At 39.1% G+C, this 18235-nt stretch overlaps 1 protein-coding gene across 4 annotated transcripts in view; it reads left to right on the plus strand.

The window, feature by feature from the left end:
• DIP2C (DIP2 acetate--CoA ligase C (putative)) overlaps nt 1–18235 on the plus strand; it is a 438780-nt gene that overhangs the window by 353030 nt on the left and 67515 nt on the right. For all 4 annotated transcript variants that reach the window (XM_037031859.1, XM_037031860.1, XM_037031861.1 and 1 more), the window contains one exon: nt 14406–14536. In XM_037031859.1, the coding sequence (XP_036887754.1) occupies nt 14406–14536 (131 nt within the window). The remainder of the gene's footprint in view (nt 1–14405; nt 14537–18235) is intronic.

Genomic DNA, 18235 nt, shown 5'->3' on the forward strand with positions numbered 1-18235 from the left:
ACCCCCCTCCCATCTGACAACCATCAAAACACTTTTCGTTCCATATCCATGGTTCTCTGTTATTCTTGTTTGCTTAGTTTGATTTTTACACTCAACTGTTGACAGACATGTGTTTATTGCCATTTTATTTTTCATAGTTTTGATCCTCTTGTTTTTCTTAAATAAGTTCCTTTAACATTTCATATAATAGTTTGGTGATGATGAATTCCTTTAGATTTTATTTTGTCTGGAAGCTCGTGATCTGTCCTTCGATTCTAAGTGATATCTTTACTGGGTAGAGCAATCTTGGCCAAAAGTCTCTGCTTTTCATGACTCTGAATATTTCTTGCTAATCCTTTCTAGCCTGTAAAATTTCTCTTGAGAAGTCAGCTGACAGTCTTATGGGGACTGCCCTGTAGGTAACAGCCTTCCTTAACAGAGAAACTGTTTTTCTTGCTGCCTTTAAGGTTCTCTCTTTGTCTTTAACCTTTGGCATTTTAATTATGATGTGTCTTGGAGTGGACCTCTTTGCATCCATCTTCTTTGGCACTCTCTGTGCTTTCTGGACTTGTATGTCTATTTCCTTCACCAAATTAGAGAAGTTTTCTTTCACTATTTTTTCAGATAGATTTCCAATTTCTTGTTCTTTCTCTTCTCTTTCTGTTACCCCTATGACAAAAATGTTGGAATGCTTGAACTTGTCCCAAAGGCTGCTTATACTATCCTCATTTTTTGGATTCTTTTTTCTTCTTATTGTTCTGATTGGTTAATTTTTGCTTCCTTATGTTCCAAATCATTGATTTGATTCTTTCCTTTATACATTCTATTGTTGTTTTCCTGTAAATTTTCTTTATTTCAATTAGTGTATCCTTAGTTTTTCACTGGATCTTTTTTATGCTGTTGAGTTCCTCACTAAGTTCCTTGAGCATCCTTATAAACAATGTTTTAAACTCTGCATCTGATAGATTTTGTTCAGGATAGATTTTGTTTAGTCTTTTTCAGGAGTTTTGATCTGTACTTTTATTTGGACCATGTTTCTTTGTCTCCTCATTTTGGCAGTCTCCCTGTGTTGGTTTCTATGTATTAAGTAGAGCTGCTTTGACTCTGTATCCTGGTAATGTGGCCTAATGTAGTAGGTATCCTAAAGGGTCTAGTCACACAGCATCCCCTATCACCCAAGCTGGGTATTCAAAGTATACTTTCTATGTGGGCTGAATATACCCTCCTATTATAGTCGAGCCTTAATTGCTTTTGGCAGGTCAGTGGGGGGGATTTACCCAGGCCAGTCAGTTGCAAGGATTGTCTATAACCACTGACCACCAACCTCCATGGAGAATCAGCTGTGCAGGGGCTGGGTGATGGTGCTCCAACATGCTCTGTAGCTATTCTCTGGGTACACAGGCTCTGGGGTTTCCTGAATGGTGCAGGCCAAGGTCAGCCCCCACATGTGTTTTGCCTAGCACCACTCTGCCTGGGATAAAGCAGTCTGAGATGGCTGCTACTTATGCTAGGCTTTGAGATTCCCTGGACAAAGCCAAACTGTGAATCTAGGCTGGATGCTGCTAGTGCTATGCCTAGGGCTGCTTAGCAAGAGACATATGGGGGTAGGGGCTCACAGAGGAAGGCTGTTGCTTGTTTGAAAGGATTTAGGAGATTTCGAAGCATGAGCCAAGACTAGTCATTATATGGAAAATTCATGGTTAGGTGTAATATGGGTGGGATGGTGCCTCAGGGGTCTCCAGGATTAGGCAAACAGTGTTAGCCAGGTTGATGGAATCTCAGATATGGCATCCACCTACCAGCTCTGTGGCTCTGCCCCCTTTCTGTCTGGTAGAAAGCTGTCCCCTAGCTCTCGCCTTGATGTCAGCCACTTCAGTTCCTCCGTTTATGTCACTGGTGCCTTTCAAGCTGCTATCCCTGTGCCAAAGGTCAGAGGAAGTGAGTCCGAGTAAGTCCATGTGTGGGTTCTTTAAGAGGAACTACTCGGGACTCCATAATTTTCTTCTACCGATTCAGTCCCAATTGGTTTTTGTAGCCAGAAGTTATGAGAATTTATCTTCCTGGCACCTGGAACCCTGGGCTGGAGGGCCTGGTATAGGGAGGGCTAAGGCTCCTCCTCACTCCTGAGATATCCCTTCCAAATTTTTATCCATCACATGTGCATGTGGGACAAGCCTGTTACTCTGTACCTCTCCTACTACTCTGGACAAAAACTAATTCCGTAGTTGTCCGACTTCCATTCAACTCTATTTCTGACAGTTCTGAATAATGGTTGTCCTACAATTTAGTTGTAACTTTGATGTGGTTGTGTGAGCAGACAAGCAGTGTTTACCCTTGCCACCATCTTGAAGGGAAGTTCCTTTTTTCTCATTTTTTAAGTTGTAAAGTTAGGTTGTTGAGGTAAGATCTTTTAATATAATCATTAATAGCTATAAATTTCTGCCTTAACACTTCTTTCCCTATGTACCATAAGTTTTGTTATGCTGTGTTTTCATTCTTATTTGTATATAATTTTTCCTGATTTTTCTTGTGATTTCTTCTTCTATTCATTGGTTGTTTAAGAGTTCATTGTTAGAATTCCACAGATTTGTGGGTTTTCTAGTTTTTCTCCAATTACAATTTCTAACTTCATTCCATTGTATTTAGAGAAGATACTTTGTATGTCTATTTTTTAAAAGCTATTGAGACTTTGTTTGTGGCCTAAAACATGGTTTATCCTGGAAAATTACTCAAGGACTCTGGAGAAGACTATATTCTGCTGTGGTTCAATAAAATGTTCTGTGTGTCTCAGATTTATTGTGTTGTTTTGGAGTCATTGTGGTAGCATGTTGGGTTTGGGGGGTTTGTTTTTGAGATTTGAAGATTCAGACTATTTTTTATTTTCTTTTTTAAAATATATTTTATTGATTATGCTATGACAGTAGTCCCAATTTTTCCCCCTTTCCTCCTTTATTCCCTCCTGCAATGCCTTCCTTAGTTCATGTAAGTGGGTCATGCATATAGATTACTCGATCCCACAAAGCTATCATTTAGAATTAAAGGGCAGATGAAGTGCTTCCCTTACAAGGTAAAACTAAAGGAGTTTATTGTCACCAAGCCATTACTATATGAAAGGTTAAAGGGCATTATACAAGAAAAGATCAAAAGTGCAAACATTAAAATGGCAAAAAATTCCCAATATGAACAATTGAATCTAAAAAGCAAACTAAGTAAACAAGCAGAACAGGAACAGAATCATAGATATAGAGATCATTTGGAGTGTTCTATTTCTTTTTTTATTTTTAATGTTCATCTAAGGATATGTTCATTGATTTTAAAGAGAGGTGAAGGGAGGAGAGAGAGCGACAAACATCCCTGTGAGAGAGAAATGTTGATCCATTGCCTCCCATACATGCCCATCTGTAGATGGAACCACACCTAGGTATGCGCCCTGATCGGGGACTGAACCCACAGGCTTTGGTGCCTGAGATGATACTCTAACTACCTGATCCACCCAGCCAGGGCAGTGTTCTGTTTCTTTAATGACCTTATATCTAGGTGTTCTGTCCATTATTGAAAATGGTGTATTGGAGTCTCCGATTATTGTAAAGTTGCCTGTTTCTTTTTTCAGTTCTGTCAGTTTTTGTTTTACATATTTTGATGGTTTCTTACTAGATGTGTAGATGTTTGTAATTGTTATATTTACTTGCTCAGTTGAACCTTTTATTAATATATAATGCTCTTTGTCTCTTGTAACCTTTTTGAATTTAAAATCTACTTTTCTGATATTAGTATTGCTACTTCTCCCTTTTGGTTACTATTTGCATGAAATATCTGTATCCATCCTTTTACTTTCAAACTATTTGTGTAATGTAATCCAAAATGATGCTTTTGAAGGCAGCTTATGGTTAGATCGTGGTTTTTATCCATTCTTCCACTTCCTGTCTTTGATGAGAGAGTTGATCCATTTATATTTATTTGTTTTATTTATTTTGTTTTAGATTTTATTTATTTTTAGAGAGAGAGGAAGGGAGGGAGAGAGAGGAAGAGAAGCATCAATGTATGGTTGCTTCTCGCATGCCCCCTACTGGGAACCTGGCCCACAACCCAGGCTTGTGCCCTGACTAGGAATCAAATCAGCAACCCTTTGGTTCACAGACCAGCACTCAGTCCACTGAGCTACACCAGCCAGGGCTAATCCCTTTATATTTAAAGTAATTACTTATAAGAAGAGACTTCTCTCATCTTGCTGTTTTGCATATGTCTTAACAGCTTTTCTATTTCTCATTTTCTGTGTTACTTTCTTGTTTTGTGCTTAGCTGATTTTCTTCTAGCAAAATATTTGAATTCATTTCTCATTTCCTTTTGTGTATCTTCTATAAACTATTTTCTTTGAGGTTATGATGGGGATTCTATTTAACATTAAAAAACATAACATTCTGTTTTGAATTTACAGCAGCTTAACCTGAATAACACACAGAACTGGTCCTGTACAGCTCTACCCAATCTTTTCCAGTTGTCAGTGTAACAAAATTGTGTCTTTGTAGATCGAGTGGCCAAAACACATAGTAATAGTTTTTAAAGGCATTTTCTTAAGCTACGTAGGGAGGAATTGTGGAATTTAAACATTTAGTTACAATAATAATAGTTTTTAAACTAAGAGTTATTTTATTTTAATGTATTAGTCTCCTAATTCATGTAGGTAAAATGGAGTTACCAACTGTTGCTGAAATTATACTATCTTTCATAATTACGTCTTAGTTACCTTTACTAAAATCTTTATTCAAGTATCTTTGAGCTGTGTCTAATGTCTTTCTAGTTCAACCTATAGAAGCCTCTTGAGAATTTCTTTCACTCAGTTCTAAATGTAATAAACTCCTTCAGCTTTTTTTTTTTTAACTCAGGGGTGTCTTGATGCTCTAAAGTTAATTTCAGTTTACCATCCAAGTCTCTCCCTGTCAGTTGCAAGCCTTTGACAGGTCCTGGAGTCCCAAACTAGTTACTTCATATTTTGCACTGCTTCCTGCTTAAGCATCTCCCCAAAATCCTTCCAATTGAGTATTGATTGAGGTGATAAACCAAATAAAACAATAAAAAATAAATATTGTTTTCCAATATAAAAATAAACCAAATAAAACAATAAAAAATAAATATTATTTTCCAATATAAAAATAAAACAATTTTTCAAAAGCTTTCCGAATAAACATTAATTTTCATACCATTTAAATTACTTGTTGTACTTCTGGAATTAGCCTTCTAATGTCATAGCCAAAAGAGAAACGTACTTTTTTTATTAATTATTATTATTCAATTGCAGTTGTCCCTGTTTTTGCCCATTATTCTCCCCCACCCTACCCACCCCCGCCTCCCACATTCAAACCTCTCCCCTCCCCCATCGTCTTTGTCCATAGGTCCTTAATAAAAGTTGATGACCATAGGTCCTTTATAAAAGTTGATGACCTTTACCCTTCTTTGCCCTGTTATCCACCCTCCCTTCAGTTACTGTCAGTTTGTTCTTTATTTCCATGTCTGTGGTTTATATTTTGCTTGCTTGTTGGTGTTGCTGATAGGTTCCACTTATAGGGGAGATCATATACTATTTGTCTTTCACCATCTGTCTTATTTCACTTTGCGTAATGCTTCCAGTTCCATCCATGTTGTAACAAATGGTAGGAGCTCTTCCTTTCTGCTGCATCATATTCCATCGTGTTAATGTACTATAGTTTTTTGATCCATTCATTTACTGATGGGCACTGAGATTGCTTCCAACACTTGGCTATTGTAAATTGTGCTTCTGTGAACATTGGTGTGCATAGATTCTTTTGGATTGGTGTTTCAGGGTTCTTAAAGTATAATCCCAGAAGTGGAACTGCTGGGTCAAAAGGAAGTTCCATTTTTAGTTTTCTGAGGAAATTCCATACTGTTTTCCACAGTGGCTACACCAGTCTGCATTCCCACCAACAGTGGACTAGGGTTTTCTTTTCTCCACACTCTCTCCAACACTTGTTGTTTGTTGATTTGTTTATGATGGCCATTCAGACTGGTGTGAAGTGATATTTCATTGTGGTTTTAATTTGCATCTCCCTGATGGCTAGTGATGGTGAAGATCTTTTCATATGTCTCTGAGCCCTCTGTGTGTCCTCCTTGGAAAAGTGTCTGTTCAGGTCCTTTGCCCAGTTTTCAATTGGGTCATTTGTTTTCCTGGAGTGGAGTTGTGTGAGTTCTGTATATATTTTGGACATCAAACCCTTGTCCATGGTATCATTGGCCAATATGTTTTCCCATACAATTGGTTTTCATTTCATTTTAATGCTGTTTTCTTCAGCCATGCAGAAGCTTTTAATTTTGATGAGATCCCACTTGTTTATTCTTTCCTTTATGTCCCTTATTCCAAGGGACATATCGGTGAAAATATTGCTCCATGGAACATCTGAGATTTTCCTGCCTATCTCCTCTAGGATTCTTATATTATCACAACTTATATTTAAGTCTTTTATCCACCTTGAATTTATTTTTGTGTATGGTATAAGTTGGTGATTGAGTTTCTTTCTTTCTTTCTTTTTTTTCATGTAGCTATCCAGTTCCCCCAGCACCATTTGTTGAAGAGGCTATTTTTACTCCATTTTATGCTCTTGCCCACTTTGTCAAATATTTATTGACCATAGTGACATGGGTTTACATCTGGGCTCACTTCTGGGCTCTGTTCTGTTCAGTCTATCCTTGGGGCTGTTCTTATCTCAGTGCCAAACTGTTTTTTTAAGATGCTATTTATTTTTTGTAGAGAGGGGAAGGGCAGGAAAATAGAGAGAAATATCAGTGTGTGGTTACCTCTCACACATTTCCAACTGGGGACGTGGTCCACAACCCAGGTATGTGCCCTGACTGGGAATTGAAGTGGTGACTATTTGTTTTGTAGGCTGACACTCAATCCACTTAGCCAAAGCAGCCAGAGCAACTATTTTGATTACAGTGGCCTTGTAATATAGTTTGATACCAGGTATTGTGATCCCTCCTACTTAGTTTTTCTTTCTCAAAATTGCTGAGGCTATTTGGGTCATTTATGGATCCATATAAATTTTTTAAATGTTTTTTCTATTATCTGTGAAATGTGTAATTGGTATTTTAATAGTGATTGCATTGAATCTATAAATTGTTTTGGGTAATATGGACATTTCACTGATGCTAATTTTTCCAATCCATGAACATAGTATATGGTACCATTTATTTGTGTCTTCCTTAATCTCTTTCTTCAGTGTTGTGTAGTTTTCTAAGTACAGGTCTTTTACCTCCTTGGTTAGGCTTATCCCTCGGTACTTTGTTTTTTGCTGTAGTAAATGGGATTTTTTTCCTCTTTTGTGTTTTTGATATTTCATTATTGGTGTACAAAAATGCCTTCAAATTGACTTTGTATCCTGCTGTTTTGCCAGAATCACTTATTAGGCCAAATAGTTTTTCATGAAGTTTATAAGGTTTTCTATGTATACTAGCATGTCATCTGCAAACAATGACCGTTTAACTCCCTCCTTTCCAATTTGGATACTTTTTTTCTTCTTATCTGATCATCGCGACTAGAACTTCCAATACTATGTTTAATAGAAGTGGTGAATGAAAGCTTTTAGTTTTTGCCCACTGAATATAATGTTAGCTATATGTTTCTCATATATGGCCTTCATTATGTTTAAGTATGCTTCTACTCCCATTTTGCTGAGTGTTTTTTATCATAAATGGGTGCTGTACTTATCAAATGCTTTTTCTGCATCTTTTGATATGATCATGTGATTTTTGTCTTTCCTTTTGTTTATGTGATGTATTATGTGTATTGATTTGTGAATGTTGAACCATCCTTGCATCCCTGGATGAATCCCTTTGTCATGGTGTATGATCTTTTTAATGTATTGTTGGATGTAGTTTGCCAATATTTTGTTGTTGATTTTAGTGTCTTATGTTCTATAGCAGTATTGGCCTGTAGTTTTCTTTCTTTGTTATGTCTTTATCTGGTTTTGGGATTAGAAGGATAATCAGAGTTTGGAAGTCTTCACTCCTCTTGGACTTCTTGCAATAGTCTGAGAAGGATAGGGGTTAGTTCTTCCACAAATATCTTGTAATAGTCTCCTCTGAAACCATCTGGTCCCAGGCTTTTGTGTGCTGGGAGTTTTCTGATTACTGCTTAAATTTCACTAGCTATTATCAGTCTGTTCAGGCTTTCTGCTTCTTCTTCATCCAGTTTTGAAAGATTGTACTTTTCTAAAGATGTGTCCATTTCATCCAGGTTTTGAAATTTTTTGGCATATACTTGCTCATAGTAATTTCCTACAATAAGTTGTATTTCTCTGGTGTCAGTTGTAATGTCTCCTGTTTCATTTCTGATTTTATTTTGGGGGTTCTCTCTCTTTCTTTCTTGATGAATCTTGTTAAAGGCTTGTCAATTTTGTTTATCTTTTCAAAGAACCAACTCCTGAATTTATTGGTTCTTTGAATTGTGCTTTTAGTCTCTGTGTCACTTAATTCTGCTCTCATCTTGTTATTTCCTTCCTTCTACTTGCTCTGACCTTTGTTGTTGTCCCTCTAGTTCTTATAGACACAGGATTAGGTTGTTTATTTGAAATGTTTCTATCTTCTTTAGGTAAGCCTATATCACTATGGACTTCCCTCTCAGGACTGCCTTTGATGTGTCCCATAGGTTTTGGACTGTTGTGTGTGCATTTTCATTTGTTTCCAGAAAGATTTTGATTTCTTCCTTGATCTCATTATCGACCCATTCATTGTTTAATAGCATGCTATTCAGTTTCCACATATTTGAATGTTTTTTAGTTTTTCCCTTGGGGTTGGTTTCTAGTTTCAGGCCCTTGTGATCTGAGAAAATGCTTTCTATGATTTCAATTTTCTTGAATTTGTTGAGGCTTGTTTTGTGTCCTATCATGTGGTCTGTCTTTGAAAATGTTCCATGTGCATTTGAAAAGAATGAGTATTTAGCTTCTTTGGGATGAAGGGCTCTATATATATATCAGTTAAGTCCATTCATCTAGGGCATTGTTCAATGTTATAATATCTTTGTTGATATTTTGTTTGGAAGATCTGTCCATTGTTGACAGTGAGGTGTTAAAATCTGCTACTATAAATGTGTTGCTGTTTGTGTCTTTCTTGAAGTTCTTCAAGATTTTTCTTATATATTTGGGTATTCCTACATTGGGTGCATATATGTTTATAATGTTTGGATATGTTTATAATGATAGGTCTTGATGGATTATTCCCTTGAATGTTATGAAGTGTCCTTCAGTGTCTCTTTTTATGTCTTTTACTTTGAAGTCTATCTTATCCGATACAAGTTATTGCTACGCCAGCTTTTTTTCTCCATCCATTTGTTTGGAATGTTTTTTTTCCCATCCTCTCCCTTTCAGTCTGTGTAGGTCTTTTGTTCTGAAGTGGGTCTCTTGTAGGCAGCATATGTGCGAGTCATGAGTTATCCCTTCAGCTACCCTAAGTCTTTTGAGTGGAGCATTTAAGGTTACTTATTCATTTTTCCCCTTTGTGTGTGTGTTCCTCAGTCTCCCTCACTCTTTTTCTTCCTCTTCTTAAAACAGTTCCTTTAGCATCTCTTGCAGTGCTGGTTTGGTGGAGGTGTATTCTTTCAGTTTTCTTTTGTCTGGGAAACTCTTTATATCACCTAACATTTTAATTGAGAGTCTTGCTGGGTAGAGGAGCCTTGGTTGCAGGCCTTTGCTTTTCATTACTTGGAATATTTTTTGTCATTCCCTTCTGGCTTGTGGTGTTTCTGTTGAGAAATTAGCTGCTAGCCTTATAAGAGCTCCCTTATATGTTACTTCCTGTTTCTTCCTTGTCGCCTTTAAGATTCTCTCTTCGTCTTTAAAATTTGGCATTCATTATGATGTGTCTTGCAGTGGGCCTCTTTGGGTTCATCCTAATTGGGACCCTCTGTACTTCCTAAATTTGCATGGTTTTTACCCTCACCAGGTTGGGGAAGTTTTCTGTCAGTATTTTTTTCAAACAGGTTTTCTATACCTTGCTCCTTTTCATCTCCTTTTATTCCTCTGATTTGTATTCCTCCTTGTATTCCTTTGTTGTTGTGTTTCATGTTGCCCTGCAGTTCCCTTAAGCTATCTTCACATTTTTTGAGTCTTTTTCCATACAGCTTCTCTACCTGAGTATTTCTTTCTACCTTGTCTTCTAGCTCACTAATTCAGTCATCTCCTTCATCCAGCCCGATTGTAATTCCTTCAAATGTATTTTTTATTGCAGATATTGTGTTCTTCATTTCTTCCTGGTTCTTGTTTATCGTTTCTATTTCCTTTTTCATGCTGTTGTAACTCCTACTCAGCTCCTTATAGTTGTTGCTGAGTTCCTCGTGCATTCTTATAACCATCCTTTTGACTTCTATATCTGATAGTTTGCTTGCCTCGATTTCTTTTAGCTCTCTTAGTAGGGAATCTTCTTTTCGATTGCAGGGTCATTCTTTGTCTACCCAGTTTAGGTGACTCTTGTTGTTTGTTTCTGCAGTTCTCTATGCTCTGCTTTGCCAGCTATCTTCTTGGGGTGAACTTCTGTGGTAGGTGTTCTGTGGGACTCATTTATGTGGTCTCTATCTCCTTGTCTGGATGCTTTAGGGCTGCCCTTTCTTCCATTTTTGTGGGCTCTCTTGTTGGACTTGGGCTTTACCTGCTGGTGTCTCATTTATAGGTGGGTTCTCCCCTCCAGTGGGTTTACTGGTAGTTGTAACTCCCACCTTGTCTAGTGTGTTGTTGTACAGGTGTTGGTTAATAAAGCAGTATTATCTGACAACCAAACCTATTCCAGCAAAAAGAACTCCCCTTAACCATAGTTGAATTAAGATTAATAAAGGTGAGGAGCAATTGCAGATATTGTGAGATATGTCATAGGGAATATGAGGTGACAAAAAGATGGCAAAATGTTGTCACATGGTAAGAGGGAGGAGAATTGATTAAGAGTTGAGATAGAACCGAGGCAAAGAAAGGGAAAGAACAAAATCTAAAATATAAGTAAAACACAAAAGGGCAATGGGAACAAGGAAGTAAGAGGAAGGAAGAGTATACTATGCAGTTTGAAATAAAATTGAAAGGGTACTGGATCAACGGGAGCAAAATTGCAGAAAAACCACTGCAGGATCAATAGCGATGACAGCCAAATGGAGTTTAAGAAAGGCAGAATGGGAATGAGAATATTGTAGAAAAGCGAAAAGTGAGTATGTCTACGGTAAAGAAAGATGATTTTGAGAGGATGTGGGAAGCAGACTAATGAGAGTAAGCAGTACAGCCAAGTTCAGATCTCAGCCAAGGTTGAGAGAGGGTGCGGGGGAGGAGAGAGAGCAATGTAATAAAATTCCTCCCTCAACTGATCAGGGCAGAGGGAAGGCAAAATGGAATAAGACAGCGGGAAAGCATTCTATGGGATCTGAAATACAAGTAGTGAGAAATGGGAGTTCCTTTGGAGAAGGACAGTGATAGCCATGGTATTTCACCCACCTAGCCACTGTTTATAAAAGGCAGAAAAGAAATAAGATTTTTATTAGAGGGAAAAAGTGTGTGAGCTGACTTTAGAAAGCAGAGCATTTATGCGAGGTTAGATGAAAGAGAAAGTGAGAGTAAGGGATAGAAACTTGGTGTACTGTGAGAGAAATAAAATTAACCACAGCAGTAATAAACCTCAGGAAGATGACGAAATGGATTCAGACCAGGGTAGGGTGCTATATGGGCTTTGGAATAACAATAATATGAAAAATATATATAATCTGAACAAAAAGAATAAAAGGTAAAATACCAAGAGTAGTATGTTATTTAGAATACTAGTGAAGTAAAAGAAGAAAAATTAAAATGCAATATGAAAGGGAGAATAAAAAACAATAAAAAACAAAAAACTGAATAAATGGAAAGAAGAAAGAGAAATTCTATTAAAAAACATACAAGTTCTGCCCTGGCTGGTGTAGCTCAGTGGATTGAGCATGGACGTGTGAACCAGAGGATCACGGTTTGATTCCCAGTCAGGGCACATGCCTGGGTTGCAGGCCAGGTCCCAGCATGGGTACACGAGAGGCAACCATACATTGATACTTCTCTCCCTCTCTCCTTCCCTTCCCCTCTAACGATAAATAAATTAAAACATTTAAAAAATACAAGTTATGATGAGGAGCAAAGAGAAATTTGTCTCAGCTGTTGGTGTTCATTTTCTGACTTCTTTCTGCTTCTGTCTCTGGTTTTCTCTCAGCTCCAGGTCTCACTGTCCTACTCTTGAGAAAAAGAAAAGAAAAAAAAGCCTGCCTAGCAGGTTTTTCAGTTCATGCTAGATCTTTTCTCTGTTCTCTTTACGTTCTGCGTGCTCACAGGTCCTGCTCTCAGGTTAAAGTCCAAATTTGCACTAGTTTTCAAGTTCCTGGGGGCACAGGCGTGTTTTACTCCTTTCTGTATCCCAAGCACCTGATACGTAACAAGTGCTTGGTTATATCATTTGTATTTGGTGCGCTGAGCTGAAGAATTTGGTTCTTAAGCTGTACATAGCAGCTGCACAGAGCAGGGGTTCAGTAAAGGTTTGTTTTGGTTGCTAATCTGAGAATGTGAGTAATTTTACTAGGTAGGATGTTGCTACCTCCTGATCCAGGAGGTAGGAGGTTGAGGAATGTTTCACAAATTCGGTGAAACCTTCTGGGCAGGGCTTCTCCCCATGATCCTATGGGTCATGATGGAAGGGGGCCCTTGCCTGGATTCTCTCGCAGCTTTTCCCAGGCCTTTGACTGGATTTGCCTCCTCATCACGAGGTTCTCACTGGTCCATTTTCAGCCCCAGTCTGGGAACACAGCACTTCACACTAACTGGAGACCCATTTAAAACCATGAACCTGGTCACGTTCCCTGTGCTGCTCTCACGTTCATCTTAGATTTGACTGGCTAGAGAGCTGCTGTGAGTGAAATATCATTTATAAGACATTTTTACAGTATTTAAAAATACTCAATACTGAGCATAGTGGGAGTGATTCTGGNGGTGTTCATTTTCTGACTTCTTTCTGCTTCTGTCTCTGGTTTTCTCTCAGCTCCAGGTCTCACTGTCCTACTCTTGAGAAAAAGAAAAGAAAAAAAAGCCTGCCTAGCAGGTTTTTCAGTTCATGCTAGATCTTTTCTCTGTTCTCTTTACGTTCTGCGTGCTCACAGGTCCTGCTCTCAGGTTAAAGTCCAAATTTGCACTAGTTTTCAAGTTCCTGGGGGCACAGGCATGTTTTACTCCTTTCTGTATCCCAAGCACCTGATACGTAACAAGTGCTTGGTTATATCATTTGTATTTGGTGCGCTGAGCTGAAGAATTTGGTTCTTAAGCTGTACATAGCAGCTGCACAGAGCAGGGGTTCAGTAAAGGTTTGTTTTGGTTGCTAATCTGAGAATGTGAGTAATTTTACTAGGTAGGATGTTGCTACCTCCTGATCCAGGAGGTAGGAGGTTGAGGAATGTTTCACAAATTCGGTGAAACCTTCTGGGCAGGGCTTCTCCCCATGATCCTATGGGTCATGATGGAAGGGGGCCCTTGCCTGGATTCTCTCGCAGCTTTTCCCAGGCCTTTGACTGGATTTGCCTCCTCATCACGAGGTTCTCACTGGTCCATTTTCAGCCCCAGTCTGGGAACACAGCACTTCACACTAACTGGAGACCCATTTAAAACCATGAACCTGGTCACGTTCCCTGTGCTGCTCTCACGTTCATCTTAGATTTGACTGACTAGAGAGCTGCTGTGAGTGAAATATCATTTATAAGACATTTTTACAGTATTTTAAAATACTCAATACTGAGCATAGTGGGACTGATTCTGGGATTGGAGCAGCTTATTCCTGTCTTTCTGGAACAAGCTGCTCCATGTGGTGGGCTCAGTGGGGGGCTGAGAGTGGGTTTGGCTGCCATCCCAGATATAGCTGCCATATCCCACTGTGCAGGACTCCGATTCCAGCTCAGACGTGTGATCTTCAGCAAACTCTGTACCTTCTCTGAGCCTCCCTGACTTGGAGCCTGTTCACCCCTCATGCTCTGCTGGCCCCTGTTGCTCACTAGTGTTGCGTTGGGCCTGGAGGTGGACCGTGAATAAGGATGGATCGTGAATAAGGCGTAGTCCTGCCCAGAGATGGGGCATGGGTGTGACATCCCCCTGCCTGCTTCACGGGCCTACAGTGGGGTCATAAAGGAGGCCCACTGTGGACTAATCAGCTACTCAAATGCAACATGTTGGTGCTTCAATTGCTAGAGTTATTAGGTCCAGGGGACCAGAAAGTTGTGTGTCTATGTGTGGTTTTCTTATTTAAAATGGGAAGACTAATGAGAATATAGCAGCCCACTCTCTCCTCACAAAGCCAAAGCTTGGTCACAGTTGTCCCCTGCCCTAAGTCACTTCGGGGCACTGGTGTTGGGCTCCATGCACTCAGTGGGCCCTGCTGTCTTGCAGATGTGTCACGCAGCCACCAGTGCCTTCTGCCGATCCATTAAGCTACAGTGTGAGCTCTACCCCTCTAGAGAAGTGGCCATCTGCTTGGACCCTTACTGTGGACTTGGGTTTGTTCTGTGGTGCCTCTGCAGGTGAGTTTCCCTTTAATACCTTTAACATAATAAATAAATCATACATGATTTCTTGCAATTGATCTTGTTCTGCCCCTGTTCAGGCAGGCTCTCAGGGTGGAGTGGGTTCCACATTCTGGGGTGTCTGATAAAATTAGTCTCCATGAAGTTTACTGAAACACAGAGATGGTGGCTGGGTTTTCTTACTCTGAAATCCTAGCAATTTTCCCTGGCCTGGAATTCACGTTAAATCAGAGGGTGTTGCAGGTGCTCTCCTCCTCCGAGCTTCTCCCGAATGCAGGTCTGGGGGAACTGCAGCTGAGGGAGGGAGGCAGCTGGCCTCCCCTGCAGGGTCCAGTGCTCCGCAGCCATCAGTCCTCCAGGCCCAACTTGTAACAGGGATTTATAGAGAGAGTGAACATGGAGATTGTTATTTTTTCAGGTTGTACATATATGTTCATTGTAGAAACTTTAGAAAATACAAAATATAAAGAAGAAAATAAAACCAATAATTATATCACCTAATGATACAAAGAAATATTCACTATTGGCATGTGGCATATAGCTTTTCGGAGTTTACTTTCTAATGCAGCATAGTATTTATTATTATTAACATACCAAGGTGTATCCAGAAAAAGTCCAGCCATTGTTGTTATAACAAGATCTCTTTGCATTATATCGATGTAACTTGCAGCCAAAGAGTGGGCTGGAATTTGCATGTGTAAACAATGACAACTTCACTGTACTAGTTGGTGGGGGTAGTAGACACCATTGAGTGAGCGTGTGTACTGTGTGGCTGTCTCATTCAAAATGACTGAGCAAGTATAGCATCAAATCTGCATCAGATTTTGTATTAAGCTTGAACATTACTCTGTGGAAGCTATTCAAATGATTCGGAAGGCCACATCTGTGGGCAACCAGTGATGGGTACCTTCATCACAAACACATGCCCACTCATGCATCACATCTCATGCAGAATTTTTTGGCAAAACATCAAATCACCCAGGTGACTCAGCCCCTCTACAGCCCATATTTTACACCCTGTGACTTCTGGCTTTTCCCAAAACTAAAATCACCTTTGAAAGGGAAGAGATTTCAGACCATCAGTGAGACAGGAAAATACAATGGAGCAGCTAATGGCAATTGAGAGAACTGTGTGAGGTCCCAAGGTGCCTACTGTGAAAGGGACTGAGGTGTCATTGTCCTATGTACAATGTTTCTTGTATCTTGTGTGTTCCTCGATAAAACTCTCTACTTTTCATATTACATGGCTGGATACCTTCTGGACAGACCGCATATGTAAATGTGCACAAAAATGCCCCAATAAACACTGGTGCCCACCACCCAGCTGCACATGGATCAGCATGTCACCGATTTTATTTCATCCATCTTCCCGTTTTTCCCATCCCTTTTTATAGGGGACATTTTAAAGCAAACACCCCAACAACATATGATTTACCCATAAACCTTTAAGTTACATATATAATTTTATAAATGTACATCAATATATTTATAAAACTGCAAGGTTACAGTATGAAATTGGTCATAATTTCCCTTTTTTCTTCATAGTCTAGTCTATAGGAGACATTTTTCTCATGTTTTTAAACATTCTTCTAAAACAATTATTTCAATGCCTTCATAATATTTAATAGTATTAGATTGGATTAAAATACAATTCCTGTATTTTTGAAAAACACTGACATTGTAATTAGTACAATGAAATGTTTTGAGAGAGCACATAGAATTGAACTCTAGAGTGTATTTTAATGATTTGTGCCTCCATCTAAAATGCAACAGCATTGTGGGTAGCTTTTTCTTGGGAAATAGTTCCGAATATACCATCCCAACAGTAGGACCAAAGTGACCTTAGACATATTTGGCCAACTGAGTAGGAAGCCTGTCCCAAACTACTGACCTTTTCGGACAGCTGTCTGTACTAAGGACAAGCTGAAGCACCTGAGTGCTTCCTGGTTTTAGTCTACTCGAGCCTAAGCCCCATTCAGGCAACAGAGAAGGTGCTGTTGGAGGGAAAGTAAGTTTGTGATGTGCATCACCTACAACAGGAGAGTGATGGGTTGGGGTCTTCAGAGGAACTGCGCAGAGAGGGTTGCAACAAACCTTTACTTGAAGAAAACGTCTTTCCTGAAGATTCATTCAGAAGTCTGGAAATCACAGTGTTCTTGATTGACCCTGCAACATGAAAAATAAATGCCTGGTAGCTGTGAACCTCTTCATTCTGAAATCCTTCATAGAAATAGATCCCAAATAGACTTGCTTTAAAAACTGGACCTGAAGCCCTGGCTGTCATAGCTCAGTGGATTGAGTGCAGGCTGTGAACCAAAGTGTTGCTGGTTCAATTCCCAGTCAGGGCACATGTCTAGGTTGCAAGCCAAGTCCCCACTTGGGGGCACACAAGAAGCAACCACACATTGATGTTTCTCTCCTTCCCTTCTTCCCTCTCTAAAATATAAATAATATTCATATTTATATTTATATTAAATGTGTATATTAAATGTTTTGTTTATATTTATATTAAATATAAATATAAAATTAATGTTTATTTTATATAAATAAAATCTTTTCAAAAACCTGGACCTCAGAGTAGCCACCCAGTAGCAGTGAGAATGTCCAGCATCCATAAATGTTGTAATTACCGTTTTCATTTCAAATGAGCCAGGGCTTCTTTGAGAAGTGGCTGATTTCAGGCTGGGATAGGAAATGTACGAGATGACCCTGAATGTGTGAGAAACAAGGCAGCGCCCACAGAATGAGGACGGGCATGCCAAGAGGACCAAGGAGCCAGCTTACAGGGATGCTCACTGGCCAAACTGGGGCAATCAGAGAACCCAAGTAAAGATTATAATAGATTATAACACTTTGTGAAATGAGAAATTATCCAACCATTCACATATAAGTAGATGACAAATTGAAAGCCCAGTGAGTAACAAGGATTTACATGGTAGCCATCCACCAAACAGTTGTTAATTATAAAGGAGAACAGAGAACCTTCACAGTGGAGAAGCCTGAACCAAGAGACCAAAGTGAACCTCTGATTTAAGAGGTTCTCCCAAATGATTTAAGGGAGAAAGTAATACGACTTTTCTTGGAAATTTCTTTTAACTTTGTGACTGTTTTAGAGTTCTTTTTTAAAATTTTATACGAATAGTTTAAAAAAATTTTTTAAACATTTTAGTTCTTTATTTTTAGACAGAAGGGAAGGAAAGGAGAAAGAGAGAGAGATACATCAATATGTGGTTGCCTCTCCCATGCCCCCTACTGGGGACCTGGCCTGCAACCCAGGCATGTGCCCTGACTGGGAATCAAACTGGCAACCCTTTGGTTCACAGGCCTGTGCTGAGTCCACTGGGCCACACCAGCCGGGGCTGAATAGTTTTTTGTATATCTTTATCCTAAAGTTTCCTTCAGTCATGAAGTAGAAGGTTAATTATCTGAAAATTATTGACATAAAATGGTTTGAAAATATTTGGTAAGATCATACATGTTTTTAAAAGCATGTCAGAGAATTGATATTCCCTGATAAGATTCAATATTGATTTTTTATGTTTTTTTTCAGATATTTTATTTATTTATCTTTAGAGGGGAAGGGAAGGAGAGAAGGAGAGAAATATCAATGTATGGTTGCCTCTGGTGTGTCCCTTGCTGGGAACTGGCCTGCAACCCAGGCATGTGCCCTGACTCGGAATTGAACCTGTGACCCTT

This window comes from Sturnira hondurensis, unplaced genomic scaffold (genome assembly GCF_014824575.4).
Source record: "Sturnira hondurensis isolate 20B ecotype Veracruz unplaced genomic scaffold, ASM1482457v3 Scaffold0021214, whole genome shotgun sequence".
In the NCBI taxonomy this organism is placed as follows: domain Eukaryota; kingdom Metazoa; phylum Chordata; class Mammalia; order Chiroptera; family Phyllostomidae; genus Sturnira; species Sturnira hondurensis.